Source organism: Trichomycterus rosablanca, chromosome 23 (genome assembly GCF_030014385.1).
Source record: "Trichomycterus rosablanca isolate fTriRos1 chromosome 23, fTriRos1.hap1, whole genome shotgun sequence".
Classification (NCBI taxonomy): Eukaryota; Metazoa; Chordata; class Actinopteri; order Siluriformes; family Trichomycteridae; genus Trichomycterus; species Trichomycterus rosablanca.
In genome coordinates this window covers 17,219,012-17,241,231 of record NC_086010.1, presented here as the reverse complement: position 1 = coordinate 17,241,231, position 22,220 = coordinate 17,219,012, and the positions used below count along the sequence as shown (strand labels likewise).

The 22,220-nt window shown below is 42.9% G+C and overlaps 2 protein-coding genes and 1 long non-coding RNA gene across 3 annotated transcripts in view; 1 reads left to right on the top strand and 2 right to left on the bottom strand.

Annotated features, from left to right (window-relative positions):
* LOC134301022 (uncharacterized) overlaps nucleotides 1–11,395 on the top strand; it is a 42,724-nt gene extending 31,329 nt beyond the window's left edge. Inside the window, exon 7 of the long non-coding RNA XR_010007401.1 lies at nucleotides 11,010–11,395. This is a non-coding gene — a long non-coding RNA (uncharacterized LOC134301022). The remainder of the gene's footprint in view (nucleotides 1–11,009) is intronic.
* Nucleotides 1,021–10,983, bottom strand: LOC134301019 (suppressor of tumorigenicity 14 protein homolog). The gene is made up of 19 exons (XM_062985533.1): nucleotides 10,903–10,983; nucleotides 9,354–9,540; nucleotides 8,982–9,109; nucleotides 7,633–7,700; nucleotides 6,165–6,358; nucleotides 5,970–6,068; nucleotides 5,661–5,880; nucleotides 5,083–5,225; nucleotides 4,879–4,976; nucleotides 4,687–4,796; nucleotides 3,956–4,089; nucleotides 3,597–3,701; nucleotides 3,409–3,516; nucleotides 3,165–3,278; nucleotides 2,532–2,648; nucleotides 2,004–2,187; nucleotides 1,643–1,914; nucleotides 1,409–1,545; nucleotides 1,021–1,323 (listed from the first exon to the last, which is right to left on the bottom strand). The coding sequence occupies exons 1-19, from the start codon at nucleotides 10,981–10,983 to the stop codon at nucleotides 1,156–1,158; spliced, it is 2,667 nt and encodes an 888-aa protein (XP_062841603.1). The 3' UTR covers nucleotides 1,021–1,155.
* An 868-nt stretch (nucleotides 11,396–12,263) lies between the features above and the next one.
* Nucleotides 12,264–21,502, bottom strand: tmprss7 (transmembrane serine protease 7). Its single transcript, XM_062985228.1, has 18 exons — nucleotides 21,431–21,502; nucleotides 19,338–19,542; nucleotides 19,121–19,251; nucleotides 18,771–18,838; nucleotides 18,102–18,295; nucleotides 17,786–17,821; nucleotides 17,475–17,703; nucleotides 16,653–16,777; nucleotides 16,255–16,367; nucleotides 15,742–15,848; nucleotides 15,486–15,622; nucleotides 15,128–15,235; nucleotides 14,771–14,878; nucleotides 14,092–14,208; nucleotides 13,737–13,935; nucleotides 13,396–13,664; nucleotides 12,670–12,806; nucleotides 12,264–12,589 (listed from the first exon to the last, which is right to left on the bottom strand). The coding sequence occupies exons 1-18, from the start codon at nucleotides 21,500–21,502 to the stop codon at nucleotides 12,425–12,427; spliced, it is 2,520 nt and encodes an 839-aa protein (XP_062841298.1). The 3' UTR covers nucleotides 12,264–12,424.
* Between the last annotated feature and the right edge of the window lie 718 nt (nucleotides 21,503–22,220).

Sequence of the window (22,220 nt, the reverse complement as noted above, 5' to 3'; positions counted from 1 at the left end):
TTTCTTATACCGAACGGGGGCGCTGTAAGGATAAATATAGGTAGTCATTAACGCAAACAGAAGACACTGGGCGCCAGACAGGAACACATCCGGAACAGGGTGCCAATTCATCTCAGTGTATCACTCTTAAACATCTACTGACTTACACCAAGAGTCAATTCAGTAGCCAATCCACCTGCTTGTTTCTGGAGATGGGAGGACACTGGAGTACCTGCAGGAACGCATGTGGACAAAGAGAGAACATGCAAACCAGTGAACAAAGTGCTCAAACCCCGTGGTTCCCCTCACAATTTGGTTGCACCCAAAAATTATATCTTTTAAGTCTTTTATTTTTAACAGCCAATTTACTCAGGTTGTGGTTGCAGTGCGTCAGGAGCCTGTACCCTGAGCATGAAGCAGTATATTGCAGGTGGTCATTCATTCACTCATTTATTTACTAGCTGCGTGATCACGCCAACATACTTTAAAATTAAGTATGTATAATTAATTATAATGGTATTAAAGTGTGGTTAATTTGAAACTAACTCCAGGGACCCATGTTAATCCTGTGTTGAGTTGAGCATGTTCTCCCACAGTGGTTTCCACTATGTACTACAGCATCCAGGTACTGGGAATTGCCCCTAGGTGTGAGAACACAGAATGGATTGGCACTCTGTCCAGGGTAAATTTCCACTCTTAAGTGTCTTGACTGGGGTGAAGTGGTTACTAAAAATGTATAAAGTGATTTGCTAAATTCATTCATCAAGTTGTAACCAATTATTAAAATAAAAGCATTATTAAGAAAAAAGAGAATGGCTCTACTGAGTGAATGATAAAATCAAGAGATAAAATCAATCAATCAGCAAATGTTGATCATAAAAACAAATGATTCAGCAGGAGAACTTTGTTTTGCATTTAAAAAAAACCAACATCCACATATTTGCACTTTAGCTTTAACACACTACACTAATGACCCATCCTTCAAGGCTTCGAATGTGTGCACAACGTCCTGCTGATTGTCTGAGGTGGACGTGTGGACAGTAGTTAGGACAGTAGTAGATAAAGTCCGGCGGACTGAGCGGGCTCCTCTGTTGAAACACCTCGCAGACTGAGTGAACGTCCATGATGAACGGCAGCGTGTGTGCAAACTGGAATGAAGTCCTGTATTTATTGGCGTCACACCTGACCTTTAGTCTGCTGGTGAATCCAGTCTGCGAACTTGATGACCTGTGTGTAAACCCCGGGTCGGTTTTGCCGGGCACAGCCCTCCCCCCAGCTCACGATCCCGGCCAGGAACCACCTCCGCCCTCGCTCCAGACACACCAAAGGTCCTCCAGAGTCTCCCTGCGCACATATTGAACACATTAAAACAAACAAAGCAACACTAAATAATAACATGCAAACTAATAACACTGGCGCAGTTACTCACCTGACAGGCGTCGACTCCTCCCTGTACGCTCCCTGCACAGATCATTCGAGGAGTTACGGCATCATCATACATCTTGTTGCAGGTTTTGTGGTTGATTATGTTCACTGTGGCTTCTTGCAGCAACGTGGCCAGCTCACCTGAAATATTTGAGTATTGTTTTACTTTTGCTCATTATCATAATCATTTAGTTCTGCATGTTTACTTAATTCCTTATCCCACAAAGGCAACCTTTACCTTCCTCGGTGAGAACCCCCCAACCAGTGACGAAGCAGCTGGTGCCGGAGGTAAAGGCGTGAGTTGGGGCTGGCACACATACAGGCTGTACCAGATCGTTGAAATAGACCGGGGCACTGAGCTCCAGCAGGGCGATATCATAGTCAGAGGTGAACTGATCGTACTGGGCATGCTGGACGATTCGGCGGATCTGGCGAGTCGCCGCTGCGTTATTGGCTGAATTCATGACACGCATGCCCATGTACGCCCTCCATGCTCGGGCATCCGAGTACCTGCAGGAGCACATTTTACAGGCTTTTACATTGATGCATTTTGGTTAGTTTTAAAGAGACGATAAAGCTAAATTCAAGTAAACCCTCACTTGATGGCATCCGAGTCTTGGAAGCAGTGAGCGGCCGAGAGAAGCCAGCGGCTGCCCACCAGTGATGCTCCACACACATGTCCGTAGCGCTCAATCTGCAGGCTCACCTGCCATGGCCATGAACCCGCCTGGGCATCCGTGCCTCCCACGATCTTTGCCCGTTTCCTTGGTCGGATGCCACAGCCTGCTTCGAGCAGAAGAAAACACAGCGAGGGCTCATCTGTAACACTGAGCCACGAGCATAACCACAGACAAGTGTCTGTACACACCTCAAAATGTGATTATGTATTTTTACAAGCCAGGAAAGTCAAAAACAAGTGATGGAAAGTCACAGATCTGCCAGGTATTAAAAGTGGCTGAAACACAGGCAACACTGCCCACAGTCAAGTGAGCTTTACAGAGATTTAGATGTTCTGAGGCTGTACAAGAGGTCAGATCTATAAATCAGTGTGTATAAACAATGACACTGTGTAAGCTTCAGTTCTAAATAAGGGCAGAGATGCTCACAGCAGGTTACAGGTTACTTACCACAGCGCATTTCATCCGAACCGTCCTTGCAGTCTTTGATGCCGTCACACTCTGGGTTCACTTTGGTAACACACTTGCCATTCGCACATTTATATGAAGTGGGCAAGCAGCCCTTAACTACACACAGAACAACAAACACAAGATTATGTTCCGGTGGGGGTTTGCCAATCGCAGCTTTTCAATGGGTGCAAGGCACACAGTAACACCCAGGACGGGGCGCCAGTACATCGCAGGGCAGACACACAAACACACATACACACACCCATTCACCAATAGGGCAATTCAGTGTCTCCAATTAACCTGACTGCATGTTTTTGGACTGTGGAAGGAAACCAGAGCACCCGGAGGAAACCCACGCAGACACGGGGAGAACATGCAAACTCCGGGCCGCCTTGGGATTAAACCCAGGACTTTCTTGCTGTGAGGCAACAGTGCTACCCACCGTGCCGCCCCAGGTTTAGTACAGATCAATTAAAATATATTATTATTAATTTGATATTATTATTAATAATAATAATAATAATGATGATAATACAGTAGTAATAACATCTCTTGGCTGATACATTTGGGGTAAAGGGAAACGATGTCATGAAGTAAATTAGATTTTTGGACAACATGTAGGGCAAAACTCACATGCTCGTGTGCAGTTGAGCTCATCACTGCGGTCCTTGCAGTCAATAATTCCATCACACACTGAAGACTTTGGCAAACAGATTTTGTTGGGGCACATGTGGTAGCATTTACCTACTGAGAAGGAGTAAAACTGTGAGCAGAGAGGTTTAACACAAACTTCCTGGGATGGCTCACATGTAATCAGAAGCGTATACGTTATACTGGCACGTTACCAGCCCATGTCCCAGGTTTGAAGAGTTCTTACCACAGGTTGACTCCTCACTGCTGTCTCCACAAGCCTGTAGGTTACACTGACTCCCGTGTGGTCTGCACTGTCCACTTCCACAGTACACCTCTCCTGATTTGCAAACAGCTGCTCAAAGAACCCAAGCAGATAAAACGAGTGAGTGCTCAGCTCAGACAAGAGTACTAACAGGTAGAGGACAGACTTACCGCACTTGGCCTCGTCCCGGCCGTCCACACAGTCCCTCTCTCCGTCACACACTTTTCTCAGAGGAATACAGCGTCCATCTCCACAGCGGAACTGCCTCGGACACGCTGGCGTGAAACACACACTCTCACTACAGACACTAGATTATATGCTCTGGTAGTTCGTTAAAAGATAACTGTAACTGTAAGCTCGACCTTTAGCGGCCCAGAAACATTACAAAGCATCGACCGCGAGAGCGAGATCTGATCACAAAAGCCACTTCACAAAACAAACCACAGCCAAGCGGCTTCGCGAAATAAAGCCGAAACGTCGGCGTGCATTCAGCGGACAGCGGGGGAACACAACAGGACAGTGTACTCACTGCTCTCGGGGGAGAAAGCTCTGTACACCAGGTAAAAACCCTTGTGGGTTAGAGACTCATCTGAGTGGAAGTGCAGTAACACAGGGGATGAGTAGATCCTCTTCCTGCTGCTGTCCACAATCGGATTACACAGCCTGAGCACAGAGAAACACACAAACAGGTATAAACGCATGCCGACATACAGTGTTCTGCAAAATTGTGAACCCCCCTGCTTACATGTCAGGTAAAATAAGCTAGTTCATACACACTCCCTTCAATTTATTAGAGACTGAGAGAATCTGCCATGAAGAATGGGGTAAACTGCCCAAATCGAAAGGTGTATCCAAGAAAACTTGCAGCTGTAACTGCTGCCGAATGTGGATTCTATAAGTATTAAATATAGATGTACTAAATGTTTTCATTGCATTATTATGGATGTAGATTGGGCGCTCAGGTGGCCCAGAAATAAAGCCCACTACTTCTGAGATCTGGGGATCCAGGGATTGAATCTCAGTGGTTCTACTGGTCAGAAGGGCGTCTGCGTGGACATGACCGACCTGTCAGTGTGCTCTTACATCTACAATCAAATCCACAACCTTCTGAGGTCTGAGTACGTTCTAAATTCACTGTATACTGCGGATTTTGTATGAAGATAAAACGTTAGTATATAGGTGACGTTCTTATCAGCACTATTAGGTAGTAAATACGTTTTTACTTGTACACATGAATATTGCAAACTGGACCAAACTCACTTGACACCACCGATTTCCAGCCAGTCTTTTTCACAGCCGGTTGTGGTGGGTGAGTCCTGAATGTCCAGCATCACAATAGTTATGGAGAGCAGATAGCCTGGCATCGGAGCCTAAAATACAAACAGAACTGGTTGCCAGTGAATTGAACATCCTGCATCTGCCATAAACGCGCTTTACGTTAACACAGATTACCCTAATTTTCCAGTTGCAGTCTACGTTTGGAGGGTAGTAGGCAGGATAATAAGGTGATACCACAGAACCATTCCAAGCTGAGAGGAAACCTCCACAATCTGATGAGGAAATAAATGACAACATGAAATATCACTAATATCACAATATTATAACATTTTCAGGAAATGTTCTGCAGAGATTAGGAACTTGAATAGGTTAACACACCGGTTTTTGGTATAGCCTGAAAGTAAGCCTTAAAGATGGCACCATGTCTCTGTCGACTAAACGAGAAGGTGACAAGCATGACGTTCCCAGATGAGGTTAGTTTCATCACTGGAGACGCACCACTCACTGGCAGTCCACACCATCTAGAAGAAAAAAACAGTTTTTTAGCAGGAGTGTACAACAGCAAAAACACCTGTGACCCTCCCATAATGATCCAATGACCAAACAGTGGAGAAAAAATGCTGTTGGTTACAGCTATAGTTCAGCTGATTAATGGGGTAAAGACTCAGTGATCTTCTCTCAGCTCTCTATTAAGATCAGGGTCATGAGAGTACAATGTCTATCAAAAAAAACAGGGGTCCAAAACAAAGGGCCAGTCCATCAAAGCATCACAAGTGTACTCACCCAGTGAGTAAGCAATTTAGGGAAACCAGTCCAACTACTGATGTTTTGGGAGGTAGGAGGAAACCAGAGTACCCAGAGGAAACCAATGCAAATATAAATAGTAACACCACATGCTGTATCACCATGTGTTTCCAGTATACTGTTTTAGAGAGGGAATTCATGCCAAACTATACCTGGCAATGATCTTGTTCTGGAGCGGCAGCAGAAAGTCGTACGCTGAGAGTTTATTAGCCGAGCAGCTACCCGGCGTCGCTCCTTGCAGGGTGACCACATCTAGTCGTACCACATGACCAGAGGGCACTCTCAGTCTCCACTGATAATACGGTTTTTTTGGGCTCACCAAACTCAGCGTGCGATTGTTGCCGTACTTGGCGTAGAGGTCGAAGGACATGGCTGTAAGGGGAAGGATCGGAGGGGAAACGTTGTTGGCATAATGACTGTAATTAAAAATATCTACTGAGGTACAAATCTGTTGATATTACCCTGAAGTCCGAGCTGCCACTTGCCACTCTGTAGACCATTAGGGTTTTTTATCTTATCAGCCTTGTCATCATCATCATCTTCACTGTCCAGGTTCAAACCTGCAGGTACGGAGTTGCATTTCTTTATCACGTCACCCATTGTTTGCAAACGTAAAGAACTCAGCTTTCTAAATTTTAGTGAGCTCACAAGATTACCCAGAAGCCTTAGTGTGTCTGTATCCTTGGAAAGGTAGTACTGCTCCTCCAGTCTGCTGTGCAGGACCTTGTTGATGCCGGGGAGTCGACGCTGCAGCCAGGTAGGTTTGGATCTCTGCAGCTCCTCTGCAGCCGCCACTGACGGAGCTGAGAACTTACTCCAGAAGAACACATTCAGTCCATTCCCTCCTTCACTGTCAGCATGGAGACATGAGCTTTACATGAGCAATCTCACATTTTAAGAATGGTACACATTTTACCCTATAAGTGTATTTTGAACTTAGCTTGGGGTCCCGTCCTCTGATTTTCTGACCATCTGTTCATTCATTTGCCTCCATGACCTGCCATCCTTTTGTTCTGGTTTCCAGGAATTTAGTCAGTGGATGATGACAAGTAGCTGTCGTGGACACCCTAATGATTCAGGTTTTCCCATCTCTTGTTTCTCTGGTGAGTGTTTGGTTTGCAGCTCGCTGATGGATTGAGTAACTGGCGGAGCTGCATTTAGAATTTTATTGTTTCTACTCAAGTCTATCACTCTAGAGTCAGACTTTGGCCTGCAGCTTTGGAATACAATGTTTTGCTTTGTGTATTTTGTATGTTATTCAGTTATTGTTTTCCTGTCTTTGTTTTCATGACTTTATAGTAACATAATTGTTCTGCCCTGGTTTAGTATCCTGCAGTCGGGTTCACTCGTCTTATTACTGCAGGTGTGGGGTTACACTTGGCACCGCTCACCACCCCGTGCCTTGTCCTTTCATTCATTCATCCTTTTATTTTCACTACAACACTGGGTGTGAGGCAGAAATACACAGAGATTCCTAAAGGGTTCTAATCCACTGCAGGAAATCACACACTCACCATTCACTTACTTACACCTACATGGTTTTAGTCAGGACGAAACCCACAAGAAAAACATACCAAACACCCAAAAGTCTAAAAACTACATCACTTTTTCTTAATTAAATATGCAAAAAACCCACAGCTTTCCATAACCTGTATATATAACAAAAACAACACCTTTTTTTTTTTTAATTTTTTTAATGCATTTTCTTCCAATTTAGTGTAGTCAATCTGTCTTCCACTGCTGTGGATCCCTGATTGCAGTCGAGGACGGTATATTGCTGCTCACGCCTCCTCCGACCCGTGCGCAGCCCTTAGCGGAACCCATGCATTCTGAACAGGCGCCTCTCTATCTCCCAATCAGGGTCCTTACACAGTGTTTGAAGACCCCACCCACACAGTCCGGCCATCCAGCCCTAGCAGAACTGGGTCTGCTGCAGGCACTGCCAATTATGCCCACTAGATGGCGCCCAGCAGACCGGTGGCAACGCTGTGTTTCGAACCGAGGAGTTCAGAATCTTGGCGCTGGTGTGCTAGCGGAATAAGCCCCCTGGGCGCCCATAAACAACACTTTCGGTTAAAATATTCCCTTTACAGATTGCAGGTTGCTGTTCTGTAGAATTCTCACCTAAAGGCGATGATTCCTGAGCGGCGGTAATAGGGCCTCCACGGTGATGATTCGTACAACTCTGAGAACTGAACCATAAAAAAGCAGTCAGCCAGGGAACATCAGCCATGGGGTTAAAAAGAGTGATAACCAAACCAAACAGTAACAAACATTAAGGCAACTTGTTTTATATTTATAAATCAGAAACTCACGTTTGATACGGCTGAAAATACCAAAGAGCCATTCAAAATTTATTTTAGATCATTAAAAACTCTCAACAGACTTATGCAGGAATTTGCAAAGATATGAAGTAATGTGGAGGGAGGTTCTTGTGTAAAAAGAACTCAGGAAGATCTACAGGAGAAATACCAGCAATCTGGATTCCTGTGAATGCCTCCAATAGTGTAGCAGAAGTAGAACATGAAGGTAATAATGGTAAAGTCCCATGTTTGAGTGTGCGTTGTAGTCTACATCAACCTGTAAAAGTGACGTCACTGGACAAGGTGTGACATCAGTAGCCTCGGCAAGTCTTGTAGCCTTGGCACAAAAGGACCGATGGGGCTTGTGCGATGGGCTTTGAGCAACAGAAGCTGTGGACAACAAGAGAACCATTGTCCAGAGTTCAATGTCATTCTGAAGTGCAGGGTGGCGGAGCTGGTCAGGGAGTTCAGGCTACCTTTAATAAGCACGGGCACACTCTCGCTCAACTTCCCTACACCTGCCCATTCACTCTTATTAACCAGGATTACAGAAATAACATGAATGAATATACAGGCCAGCAGAGACTTGGTGGAATGCCCGCTTGGTTGGCTGCCTCACCTGAGATAACCGCCTACTTTCCCCTTTCACTGGCATCTAGTTCTTTCATTATTCACTCCCTCTCTCTGGTCTTCTCTCTGTCCTTGAGTCTACCTTTCCTCTCTGTTCAGGCTGCGATTAGGCACAGAGCATCTGATTGTGTGAGGAAGCGCACAGACAATGTTTTTATTGAGGCCCTGCTCTTCTTCTCACTCGGCCTGCCTGGGCCCTGTGCTTCTCACAAACGCCATTCTTGTCCTCAGCCCTGAAAAGGCTGCGCTCTCATGGGACACACTCTCACAGCACTACCTCGCACCAGGACGGGCTCCTGTTACAAAACGGCTTTACATTTAAGAGGGACATGAAGTGAACGAAAACGCACAGGGGCCCCTTTGCAGTCTGCTTTACATGTTAAAAGGACGACAGTAAAGAGTGCAGAGCACCAAAGGACACCTGACTTTGGCCGACTTCGTGTTTGAAAGCGAGGGCTGTCATTAGTTGTTGTTGTGGGTCACCACGTTCGGAGGAATGTAAACTCCAGCGGGCTGTGTTGTGTATGCGTATATGCTTACGTGGTGGCTCAGTGCCTGAGACTGTAGGCGGAATGGCATGGAGGTGGGATCAGTCAGCTCGGGTGAGAAACTGAGGTTGGAGAACTCCACACTTCCTCCCAGGAAGAAGACTGTGGAGGACGAAGGCGCTGCAAATGTAAATAACAAGTTTTATGTTAAATTGAAAAACATGAATTTGATGCATATATACACTAAACACTAACAAAGCTGATAAGCACCAAATGAACATTAGTTACAGGACCTCAAGGTACTAATAACACCTAGAAAAATTAACCCACTTACCTTACAAAACATTCACAGCAACCACGATTTATTTCAGAAGGGGAACCCTAAAAAGGAACACCCCAACTAACGAAGAATGAGTTAACTTACATGCAGAGAAACGGAAAGTCAGTGCAGTAGCAGTGGAGAGGAAAATGAGGGAGGCTGCACCCAGCGCCCACCTCCTCCATGACCTCAAGGTGGCTCTTTTGTCCCCTGGCTGCTTGAAGTCTGGCACAGCCTGAGTCTCAATATTAGCTTGGCTTGTTGACTGGCACGGCTTCTTCACTTTGATATCCTACAACACAATCCAGAAATTGTGCTTTACTGAACAGCACCTCGATATTAAGAAGTGGAACTACAGAGAAACAGAAATATCACATTACAAACAGGGCGAAAGGTAAAGGTTAAAGGTTTAGTCAGTAAAATTAAGTGGTTATCTATCTAGTACTACATGTGAAATGGTGCCAGTTTTATTATCCTGACAAAAAGCATATTTTCCTATTATGTTACTCTAACAATAGCAGCATTTATTAAGAAGGACTCAAATATTACCAACACACAGACTAGTCTAGCCTAGGGGACAGTATGGTCATCAGAGCTCCCTGACATGCCGTCATTGTCCTTAAAATGATAATAACATGTCTGTTCAAAGTTTAATGTAACACATTATACAGTATGTAGCTGTTCCGTACACAAGTAATGACTAAATAAATGCAGCGACTACTCAGTATTATCTACAGAAGTGTATGCTAACAACATAAAAACGTCTGAAATTGAGAACAGCAGTGAAAAAAAAACAGAAATACAAGAGTGTACGTGTGATGAGGGATGAAGGACTGAACAAGAGCTGGTCTGTCTAATGTATCTAATGCAGTGTAATGTAAATTATCCTGATCCAGAGTCTGACATGTTGCTATTATATAAACGCTGGTTTAAATGTGAAACATTTGCAAACGAGAGCCTTTAACTAGCACTATGTTTGTTACAAGACTCACGTCATTAGGGTACAACTATGACATAAATTAAACGTTTAGTGGCGGGGTCTGGGGACCCTGATCACCTTAATCCATTACAGATTACAAAAAAAGGATCTGATTTACCTGCTGATCGCACCTTTAAATTAAAGATAAAGTGACAGTCATGAATTAACATCAGTGTTTATCTGCAGCTGGGTGAAATGCACAAATATGACTTATTAATTAAAAAGAAATGAATTCACTGCAAATTTAGATTGTGGTTGTAATAATAATTAATAATAAGCAATTTGCTGCTGTTGCTGCTGCTGTTAGTCTATGTAAGTGTGTGTGTGTGTTTTAAACAAGGGTAGAATGCAGATAACCAGGTGAGATCTCCCTGTGGGTTTGCTTGGAGAGTAACTTGAGGGGTCCGCTTTCCCATGGCCCCTCTCAAGAGGGTCACATCTCCATCATCTAACATTCAGGAACTTCAAATAAAAAATAAAACTAACTATAAATAATAAAATAAAGAAAACTAAATCTGAAGATGCAAATCAAGAGTATCACATGATTAGAGGTAAATGTCATGACTTTCTCACTGACATAAGGAATGAATCTAAATGCAGTTAGATCCTCTAGAATCTGATATTTTATTATGAACCTTTATGTTTATCTGTCATGTTTGGATGTTGAGCTCTTACCTGTGCAGGTGAGTCTGATGTTGTACCTGAACCAGACACGCTGTAAATCTCGCAGCTCCTGTTTTTGGGAAAAGTCCTCATTCCGGTTCTCGCTTCTCTCCCTGCAGCACTACAGTACAGGACAGTACAGTACAGGACAGTACAGGACACTACACTACAGGACAGTACAGGACACTACAGTACATTACCGGCGGAACGACCGGCGCACAAACTCGAGCGATTCGTCGCTTTCCGTCCGCGGAGAAATCCGCTCACTGCTGCCGCTCTCAGCGCACTCACTGCCCGCTCCACACAGGTGCTGCACCGCTCCCATCATGCACCGCGGTACAAAGAGTCCACTATGAATGGTGCCACACAGGAATCCCCTCCACACAAACAGTGCAGCAGTGGGCAAACTCAAGAGGATTGCGGGCATCATAAATAAAAGACGGGAATTTGGATACAGCCAAGGTCAAAAAAGTAGACACACCTTAATAGATGCTATTTATCTGTGTGTTTCTGTGTGTGTGTGTGTGTTTGATATTTGCAGATGCAGCCCTTGATAATACTAACTTGTTCAGAAATCAATATTTAGTAGAATTGTTTTTTAGGGTGTAGAAAAAAGGTGTTGTGGGGTCCCATAGTTGGCACAAACCAAAGGTGGAGATTTGGGATGTGACCGGGAGCCGTAAGTGTCTCTGTACAGAGGGCTGAGACCCCACTGAGTACTAATGCAATAATTGAATCATTTTATCAGCCCAAACATAAAAAAGACGGGGATTTGGATACACCCAAGGTAAAAAAAAAAATGTAAACACACTTTAATAGATGCTAAATATCTGTGTGTGTGTGTGTGTGTGTGTGTGTGTGTGTGTGTGTGTGTGTCATTTACATTTGAAAATTACATCTGGTCAAAATAAAAAGATGCAGCCCTTGATAATACTAACTTAGGAGATGTCCAGAAACCAATATTTAGTAGAATTACCCCCATGAAAGTTGTTTTTTTGGGGGGGTAGAAAAAAGGTGTAGTGAGGTCACATAGTTGGCACAGACCAAAGGTGGAGATTTGGGATGTGACAGGGTACCCATACGTGTCTCTGCTTTGGGTCGGGGAACAATAAGACATAGGACAGAGGGCTGAGACCCTATTGGGCACTAATGCAATGATTTCATCATTTTATCAGCCCAAACATCACACTGGTGTTCATTGGTCACATGACTTGTCACACCATGTTGACAGCTGACAATCTGATTATTTTATTAGGCCAGAAAACTACTCGTCCAGATCTGTTTAACAGTTTTAAAACACCAATAATAATTAAGACTGTTTTTTTTAGTTTTTTTTAAAAACAACATTTTATTTGTATAACATTACAGACCCATTACTTACACCAGACAATCACACAGTGACCTGCTCCTATACGGCTTCTATATGGCTTTGAATATACTGAGGTCTGAGATTTATGGTTGCTGACGTTCACAGTTTGATGTGGTTCGCTGTAAATGGTGAATACGATTGGCTCTTAGCGTTATGGACTAAACGTTAGTTGTAAATGTGGCTGTTGATCCAGCCGATGAACTTGGCCACTCTGGTGTACACGCCGGGAAAGTTGGGTCTGCCGCAGCCCGACCCCCAGCTCACAATGCCTGTCAGAAACCAGCGCCCACTTTCTGAACTCCTACACGACAAAGGACCACCCGAGTCACCCTGGCGTCGGAGAAAAACATATAAACGCTGACATCAAGTATAAGGTCACAAGCAAAATGTTGTGTTCCATAAGCACTTACCCGACAGGCATCCTGCTCTCCACTGGATACTCCTGCACACAGCATACGGGGAGACACTGGGCCATACGCCCTCTTACACTCGCTTTGACTCAGAACACTAACCTCAGCCTTTTGCAGTACGGTGGGCAACACCTTATCTAGGGGCAGATACATTGTTTTCTATAAATGATACTAATAGTTATAATAGATTAAAAATTAATTGTGACTCAGAAACAAGGGAAGCTTAAAATCTACTAGTTTGACATTGCAAAATGTAAAATGCAAAATTCAGGGGGTGCACATTTAAAATGTTCAGAATCACATTTCATCACATGGTTATGAATTCAAATTGAATTTTAGGGGTGGGAAAAGGTGCCATGGGGTCCCATAGTTGGCACAGACCAAGGGTGGACCCATAAGTACCTCTGCTTTGGGTTGGGGATCAAAAAGACATAGGGCAGAGCGCTGGGACCCCACTGGGCACTAATGCAATAATTTAATCATTTTATCAGCCCATGCATCACATTGGTGTTCATTGGTCACATGACTTGTGATTGGTGAGCTGACAAATTGACTCTTAAAATGTCAAGACCCCCTGGCATAGACTGAAGGGGTAGATTTGTTATTGTTACAGGGGTCAAAGGCCATATTCTTAGATCTTTTATGGAACAGAGGACCCCGTCCAGGAGACCCCTGTGTGGCATATTACACTGGTTAACATTAAAACTGAAGGACGTCTAGGCTCACCCTGCTCGGAGCGGTATCCCCAGCCAGTCACCCAGCAGCGGTGGCTCTCTGTGAGGGTCTGCGAGGTTGCAGGCAGGCACACAGGCTGGATGAAGGGGGCCAAGCTGCTCGGCCAGGGCTTTCTGAGCTGCAGCAGGGCGATGTCGTAGTCAAAGTTACGAGCGTTGTAGTACTCGTGCACCATAATGCGGCGGATCTCAGCCACATGCTTGGCGCTGCCTTGAGTCAACATGCCCAGGTGAGCCATCCACTGCCGAGGGTCTGACAGTCTGTCGAGGACAAATGTTAAATGTTTGATATATTGATGAGATATCAGGTGTGCATACTGTAGATGAGCTTACCTGTCTTTACTGAAGCAGTGTGCAGCAGAGATGAGCCACTCGCTGGTGATGACCGACGCTCCGCAGTACAGATGGCCGGAGAAATGCAGACTGACCTGCCAAGGCCACTCACCTTCCACGGCATTGACTCCACCCACCACCCGCTCCTGAGGTGCAGCGGTGTCGATCACTCGCTTTATAGGCATGGGGTGTCCACAGTCTGCATGACAAAACCAAGCAGCACAGATCAGATGGTTCTACATGCAAATGCTATTAAATAATTAATCCAACAGTTAAATAAACACTTCTTATTAAGAAAAGTTCTGAAGTTCTGAGTGGCTAGTCCTGAACAGTTCACCTTTGAGTGGAAACTCACCACAGTCGCTTTCATCGCTGCGGTCGAGACAGTCGGGTTCTCCATCACACTTTGCGTTTTTCTTTAGGATGCAGGATCCACTGCTGCACTGATACCAGATCCCAGAACACCAGGTTTCTACAGAGCAACAGAGTGTCAGCCCAACATCTCACTGAAACGATTATAACATTCATTATTGACGCTGTGCTGATGATAGTTTCAACCGTAGTTCCCTTTACATTCAGAACATCTTTTACTGTACAGGGTCAAACCAGTGCACCATCACTTCTGTGTCAGCTAGACCTCCCGACAGGTCCTTTCCTGTTGTATAGCTTTGCTTTCTGCCCAGCAGACAAGCAGATCCATCTTGACTTCTACGGTTCTCTTTAAATGCCGTTTTTAATACAATTGCAACCTAAGCCCAGTTCAGACGTTTAAGGAAGTACATGGTTAAAAGCTTACATTTACAGAAATCTACAACTGGTCACCTTAATAGGGGAGCGTAAAACATCATCCTTCCCACCCATAACACAAGACTAATTTACTCTTGAATACATATCAGTAATAATTGAGGGTTGAACTTCAGAAACAACTTTCCAAAACAGTGTCGGACAGAATTAGTAGTTAAGTTTGTTTGATTCGTCGTCTTGTTTGACTTATGTTTGTGTGTGCGTGTGTTTAACCAATAAGGATTTTGTACCTTGAGTGCAGTTGGACTCATCTCTGCCGTTGGGACAGTCTTTCTCTCCATTGCATACATAGAGCGGATGAAGAGGAGACGAGTCGCCACAGTTTTTAACAGGTTTCGCTGCAGGGCAGAGCATTTTCACTTCACTTACAATGTAAATACAACATCACTTCTGTAGAAGTGAGAGATCGCTGATACTAAGCAATTTACAAGTCATAAAAGGGAGACAAAGAAGGAGATGGTTTGCATCTGGGGGGCACGTAGGGAGCCAGTAGTATTGGTTCAACTATTAGGAAATAAAAAACTGAACATCATATATAACTTTACTCCTTTACTGGTCTATTTAGTGTTGGGAATTTAATGGCGTACAGCAGAAGACCTCGTCGCTCTCGTCCTGACAGTCGTCTATGCCATCGCAGCGCCGCTCCTTCTTCACACACAACCCCGTGGAGCAGAGAAAGTGACCCTCAGGACACGCTGGGGAAATTAAAACAAAATAACAAATAGATGCACATTTAAAGCATTGTATTGTGCTTAGGAAAGGTCATTTAATGAGTTGAAAGTATCAAGATTTAAAGTATCAGGATATTGATTATTTATATAGTACTGCAGCCATAAATGAATCCGAGATGTTATAATCCAATATGCTATATTTAAATTGCTACTGCAATAAATTAAAATACATTAAAAACAAGTCTACTCAGCAATGACATGGAGGCAGAATTACGTTGGCTGATGTTAAAGCTGCTGTAGGTGGCACTGAAGGGCTGCTCAGCGCTGCGGGAACTGCACCGAAACACCACCTCCACGCTGCTCTCAAGGACACGGAAGACCGTCACATGGCTCACGTAGCTGCCACAGTATCTGCAGGATCACAGTGACATGGCAGACGGTTTTCCTTTGCCAGTCAACAAGCTTCTCACAATGCGACACTCAAACAACATTACGCTCCGTCATCATTACTGTTGGGTACGGACACTTACATGACCTCGTTAATCTTCCACCAGCCTTGTTTGCACGGAGTCAGGTCTTTGGGTGAGAGAATGTAGTTCTGGAACTTCAGAGCCACGCCGAGAGAACTGCTCTGGGTCTGAAACGTCAACACCCAATCAAACAATTCAGTCATATTTTCGTGCTTTACAACAAATAGGTTGGGGACATCTGGTTTATCTTGACCTCTGGTCAGATTCTGTGTGAAATTTGGTGATTTATTTCTGTCTCACCTTTAAATAACCTGCCTGTAGGTGGATTGTCTGAGCTACATTATCCTTAGGTGTGAGTAAGTGGGTGAGTGTGTGAGGCCCCGCAACAGTGTGTGGATGCTTTACTGCTTCACGGCCTGAGTGACTCACCATAAATGATGGGTCCATAACTTGGGCTCTCTACCAAAACATCCAGAGGAATATTGGGTCATCAATTCAGGTGTCCACATACTTTTGACCCTACAGTGTAAATACACATTATTTTTAGGACATTTATTTCATGAGGTGAAGTACCTGAAGCCTCCATGTGCAGGAGCAAAGAGGGGGAAGCAAACTGGGGTGGAATGGGCTGGTAATTTCTCCTGCCTCACCAGCCGCTGCTGGAATCTCAGTCACACTCAGGCACTCTGAGCAATGAAAGGAAATACAAGAAAAGTGTGACGGAGCCACAGCAAGCACCTGAAACATCCACGTCAAAAGAGTCGGCCTGATTATCCTTTAATGGCAAGTTAAAGGAACCACAAATATTCTGTCATGCAAGATAAAAGAATAATAATGAAGGTTAAAAATAATCCAGCGATCACTTCAAAAGAATCACAAAAAACATCTGATTATGATACCGTTACCCGAAATGACAGGAGAACAACTACTAAAAATAACACATCTTTCCTCTCTCTCACACGCATACACACCCTCTTCAGGAACAGCCTGGAAGAATCCTCGGAAGCTTTTGTTGCCCTGAGCGAGTCTGAAGAAGAGCAGCATGACATTGGAGGTGGAAACCAAAGAGACAGGAACCCGCACAGACTCACACAGACTGCAGGAAAAACAGGACAAGATACAGTCTCCACTTGATTTACAGGAACACTCCCGGTTTAAATCTGATCTCTATTTATAACGTCTATAAATACCACACAGAATACATTTGGCATGTTTTTTTTATATTGAGAAAAGAGCAGAAAGACACTGGATGGTAAAATGAAAGAAAAACTAATTAAGTCCTAATAATGTGCCAGATTGTACAATATTAGTATTTTAATAAATCCATCCCAAAGGATCTTTTCCCAGTCAGTGTTTTGATATTGGTGGTCGTAGGCACTATTATATCATCTAAAATCCTTCACATGTGCTTAATGGGGTTGAGATATGGTGTTTATTTCCATACTTCAGTCAGTAAGCCCTTGTGTCCTATAGATGGGGGCATTGTCATCCAAGAAGAGCCTACCACATCAAGCTAGAAATGCTCTATTGTACTGGTGAGATGAATGACTTGTACGTATATTTATGACCCAGCATGTTAGCAGAAAAGCCACAATAAACGTATTAAAACAGTAAAGACATTTTTAATTATGTTTCAATTATTTAGTCATAGAATAAAATCAGTGCTATCCCCAGACCGCCATGTAAACCTGTGACTTTAAACATACACTGCATATGTGGCACTAGGCTGTATTTTTGTTAGTTTGGGAAATGTTACATTACAGTATATATATTTTTTAAATACAGTAACCAACCTGTGCAGAGTTTTGGCTCTCATGGGCAGCAGGGCATCGTACACAGTCAGGGCATCATAAATACAGTCACTGGGTTCAATGTTCAGGCTGTTCACCGTGAGACGGATGATGGAACCGGGAGCAGACGTCAGCTTCATGTGGCAGCTCAGACCCCCCCATGATGAGAAAACATTCAGTGGGACCTTCACACCAGGGAGGCCTGCATAGAGCTTGTCCACACACTCAGAACCTGAGAGAGGTGAAGAGAGAACTAAAGGCAAAACCTTGAGACGCGCGTACAATCGGCTGAATTAAGCAATAAAAAAACATACCTGATGCAGTCAGGGTGTAATCTGAACGAAGAGCGACTGGGAGAAAAAACAAACTATAAATATTCCAAACATAATTAAGGAGGACAAGGCATGAACAACACCATGCAAGCTGGACTTTATGTTCTATCATTTGGGGGACCTAATTGGGCTATGTTATTTTTGCCACAATGTATATGGACACTTGGAAATCTCACTCTAAAACTATGGGTATTAATATGGAGTTGCGTGAATTCAATATGTTAAAGGGTTGTCCACATACTTTTGTCCATGTAGTATAAGTATAAGTATCACCTTACAGAGAACATGTTTATCTTACCATTGATGAGGATGGAGTCGATGTCAACTGGTAGGTCCAGGAGGAAACCTACAGACGATCTGTTCTTCAGAGAAGTGAGCACAGAGTCTCTGAGGATTGCACTTACACACTCCTCACACACGGTCGGAGTCTTGAGCCTTGGCACCTCGAAGATCATCCAGAAATAAACCAGCACACCACCTTTATCATTGTTACTGAGGAAAAAACACAAGTTTTACTGTGAGACAGATCTGGACAGCAGACAGACCAGCCTAGCATGTGCATATCAGTGGTTGGCAGACCAAGACAGACAAATTGACCCAGTGGAATCACGTGCAGGACATGCCTGGTTTATATGGTCATGGGCATGCAGTGGTGGATTTCAGCCTTCCCTTTACAAAAGAAGATTCCCTGAATAGTTTGATGATTTTATGCTATGTAGACGCTAATGTACCTACAATATTTGCAGCTGTTTCTTAAAAACCATCTTTGCTCATTAAGATTGAGGATATTTAATACCCAGGCATGACTGCATTATCTGTTACTATGTTCCTAGTCATGATTAGTTGTGAATAGTTCTAGTCAGGGCTACAATCAGTAACTGTATACATACAAAATCAACTTACATAGTTGGTGTACCTGATTAAACAGCCATTGATTGTGAAATATATGGTAGCGTGTTTAACTTACCTCAGGTCAGATATGACGGTATGTTTGTAGAGTTTGGATATCGATGATGTTCTGTATACTTTGCTCACCTGTCATGGAAACAAACATCAGTGTAAGTTTACCATTTAATACAATGCAGCCATATTCCAGTGTTTTTAAATCTAATTTATATCCATTGAATATGCAGCGTTGGGATGTTTGCTACTGTCAGTTCTTTTAACACATCTACCTGTACCTGTACTTAGGGCAGTGATAGCTTTGTCGTTAAGGTACTGGAATAAGGAACCCACCAGTGTTACAGATTGCAGCTAGAATCACCACAATAATTACCAGGATAAAATAATAAAGAAACTAATTCCTGAAGTACTCACCACGTGTTGGATTTGATTTGCCATGGATACAAATTCACTGGAGTCGGCATGACGGTACTCTGGTATGAACTCCACATTGGCAACACGAAACGTACCAGCAAAGTAAACGCCGCTGTTGCTCTCTCGACGAACTGCAAAAAATATCAACATCAGCGCTAATGAACAAACTGAGCAATAACAGAAGTGATGGAATGATCTGTCTGTGTGTTAGACTCACAGGTAAAAACCCACAGAAGTGCCCACATGATTACCACAACGATAAAGACCACCACCGTGATCAGAAGCACCATGTTCTGCAGGCTCAACCGCTGTTTCTTTTTCTTTTTTAACTTCTTCGCTCGTCTTCTGCGTCTGCTGTATTTCTTACATAGTTTATTGAGCATAGCATCCACCGTTGCCACCTCCACTGATACATCAGTCACCTGAAACCATCGAATGCATCAACACCAGTCACACGAATACACATATATACACACAGGTAAAACAATAAGCAATTAAGTGCAACAAACTGTCACTTCATTGTGTAAATGGGGCAGTTGTAGCCTACTGGTTAAGGTACTGGACTAGTAATCGAAAGGTTGCCGGTTCAAGCCCTACCACTGTCAGGTTGCCACTGTTGGGCCCTTAAGCAAGGCCTTTAACCCTCAATTGCTTAGACTGTATACTGTCACAGTACTGTAAGTCGCTTTAGATAAAAGCGTCTCCTAAATGCAGAAAATGTAATGAACTCACATTGAAATTAAACAGTATATAATCAAGAAGCAATATGATTTTATCACTGTACAATTTCTTTATCAAGTTAGATATCATGACCAGCAGTGTTTAGAGTTACTGACTTATGCTCACTTTCTGAAACAGATCCAACCAGGTTACACCATCTCCCTCTACCAGGGTTTACATAATAGATGTTCAGCTGAATAGACCATAATAATGTAAATAATTAAATTGATTTATGTATAATGTGTATGAAATGGGCGTATATAAAATCTCCATAGCTGTTTTTGTTATTACGGACTATGGATGTGCTGAGAATGCATGGTCATACAGTATTTATTTGCAACACATTTTTAACACAGGTTGTTTGTCAGAATTTATGGCTAATAATTAGAAACCTAATCAGTCTTCATCTCATCGCATAATGATAGCACAAAAAGCAGCAGGAACTACTTTTACTGTTGTTTTAGCTACTGTTATATGCTATTTTTATACATCGTAATACCTATATTATAACAGTGTATTGGTTGTAGCTTTGTGTTTTTGTTAGCTAGTTAAGATTCTTACTGAATACATCTAGTGCCATAAAATGTCCTTATAAGTACGTTTAGAGACCACAGCTTCTGTTCTTTTCTCTTAGATAATCTTAGATAATAATCTTAGATAATAATAGATCTGCTACAGATTTGTTTATTCATTTTACTTACCCAAGTTAACTTTTCTCTCTCTTACAATGTTTTGTCTTTGTAGTTACTTTGATGTCACTAATTTCAGGTTAATTTACTGTCATTTTGTAAATACATTTACCAGTCATAGTGTCCACATCTCAACCATTTGTAACTTTTATGTAAAGGTAACATAGTATGTTTGTGGATTAATTCGCTTTACTCTGTTAGGTGCGCTCTCTGTGCCAGTCCCAAGCCTGGATAAAAAAAAGAAGTGTGGGGTCAGGAAGGGCATACGGGGTAAAAACTGTGCTGTCTGGCATGCAGACTAGATCCTCTACGGCGATCTGTTTTAGCAATTCTGTTTTATTGTGTTTTCTATGTATTTTTTTTTTTACCTTATTTAGCTTTTAATTGACCTGTGCACCTTGAAACATTCAGTGACCCTTTAGTGTGTAGAGAACAGCCCATGGTCCATATGGAAAATGTACCTGAGCAGTATGAGCAGTTGGTGTATCTATAGTCTCAGATGTGGTTTCAGACTTCATTTATTATTGATATCATGTCATCCTATCTCTCGTTTTACTTACTTACAATGTGTTGTGCAGACTAACAGCTTAATAATATTTAAGCATCAGTTAAAAGGACTTGAGTTTCACTAAATAGTGCATGTCTCATGTGACTGAGCAAAATAAAATAAAGAATGTATTTGTTTAAAGCTTCAGATAAAACAGAAATTTGGTCTATATGTAAGGACTATCACTACTATAGAGGTTCTTTATTGGACAGCCAAATGTTTAATGTACTATGGAAACAAAAACGCGGCCCTGTTAGTTAAATTATTATGCTGTTTAAATGCCAAGTGGTTAATTATTTCTTAATAAATAGAAATAAAGTCACAGAATGAGTGAGTTTTGTTATAGTCACTTACACTGAGTGAATCTTCAGGCTGTGAATCGTCCTCGCTCGGTTGGCTGCAGCTCTCTCCGCGCACCGTCTCCATTGTACCGGTACATGCCCCAAAACCGAGCTTTTTAATTTCATAAATTCATTATAACACTTAATAAAAGTCTCGTACTGTCGGACATATCAGCCCACATCACCTGCAGGCTGGAGCCGGTGTGTGCGGCAGCCGAACAGACGAGTTTATTATCCGTAACTTTATCCGTGAACCGTAATGAGTCGTTTGGTTTGAGAACGAGTCGGTTCTTTGAATCGGTTCGTTCAGGTGAACGGTACAGAGACGCTTCTCAAATACAAAGTCAAAAATCATATTTAAATTACGGATTAATACATTTAATCGTTTTTTCAATAAAATGAACACCAAACATTTAAATTCCAAACTGTCCTTAATTAATTTACATTTTAGGCATTAGCAGACGCTTTTATCTGAAGCGACTTACAGTACTGTGACAGTATACAGTCCAAGTAATTGATGGTTAAGGGCCTTGCTCAAGGGCCCAACAGTGGCAACCTGGCAGTGGTGGGGTTTGAACCAGCAACCTTCTGCTTACTAGTCCAGTACCTTAACCACTAGGCTACAACTGCCCTATAACTGATTATACAAATCAAACTGTAGTGCAATTATTTTATTATTTATATGCATTAACCTATTTGAAATGATCATCATCATGGGATAAAACCAGAGTACATGGGGTGAAAAACACACACACACACACACACACACACACACACACACACACACACACACACACACACAA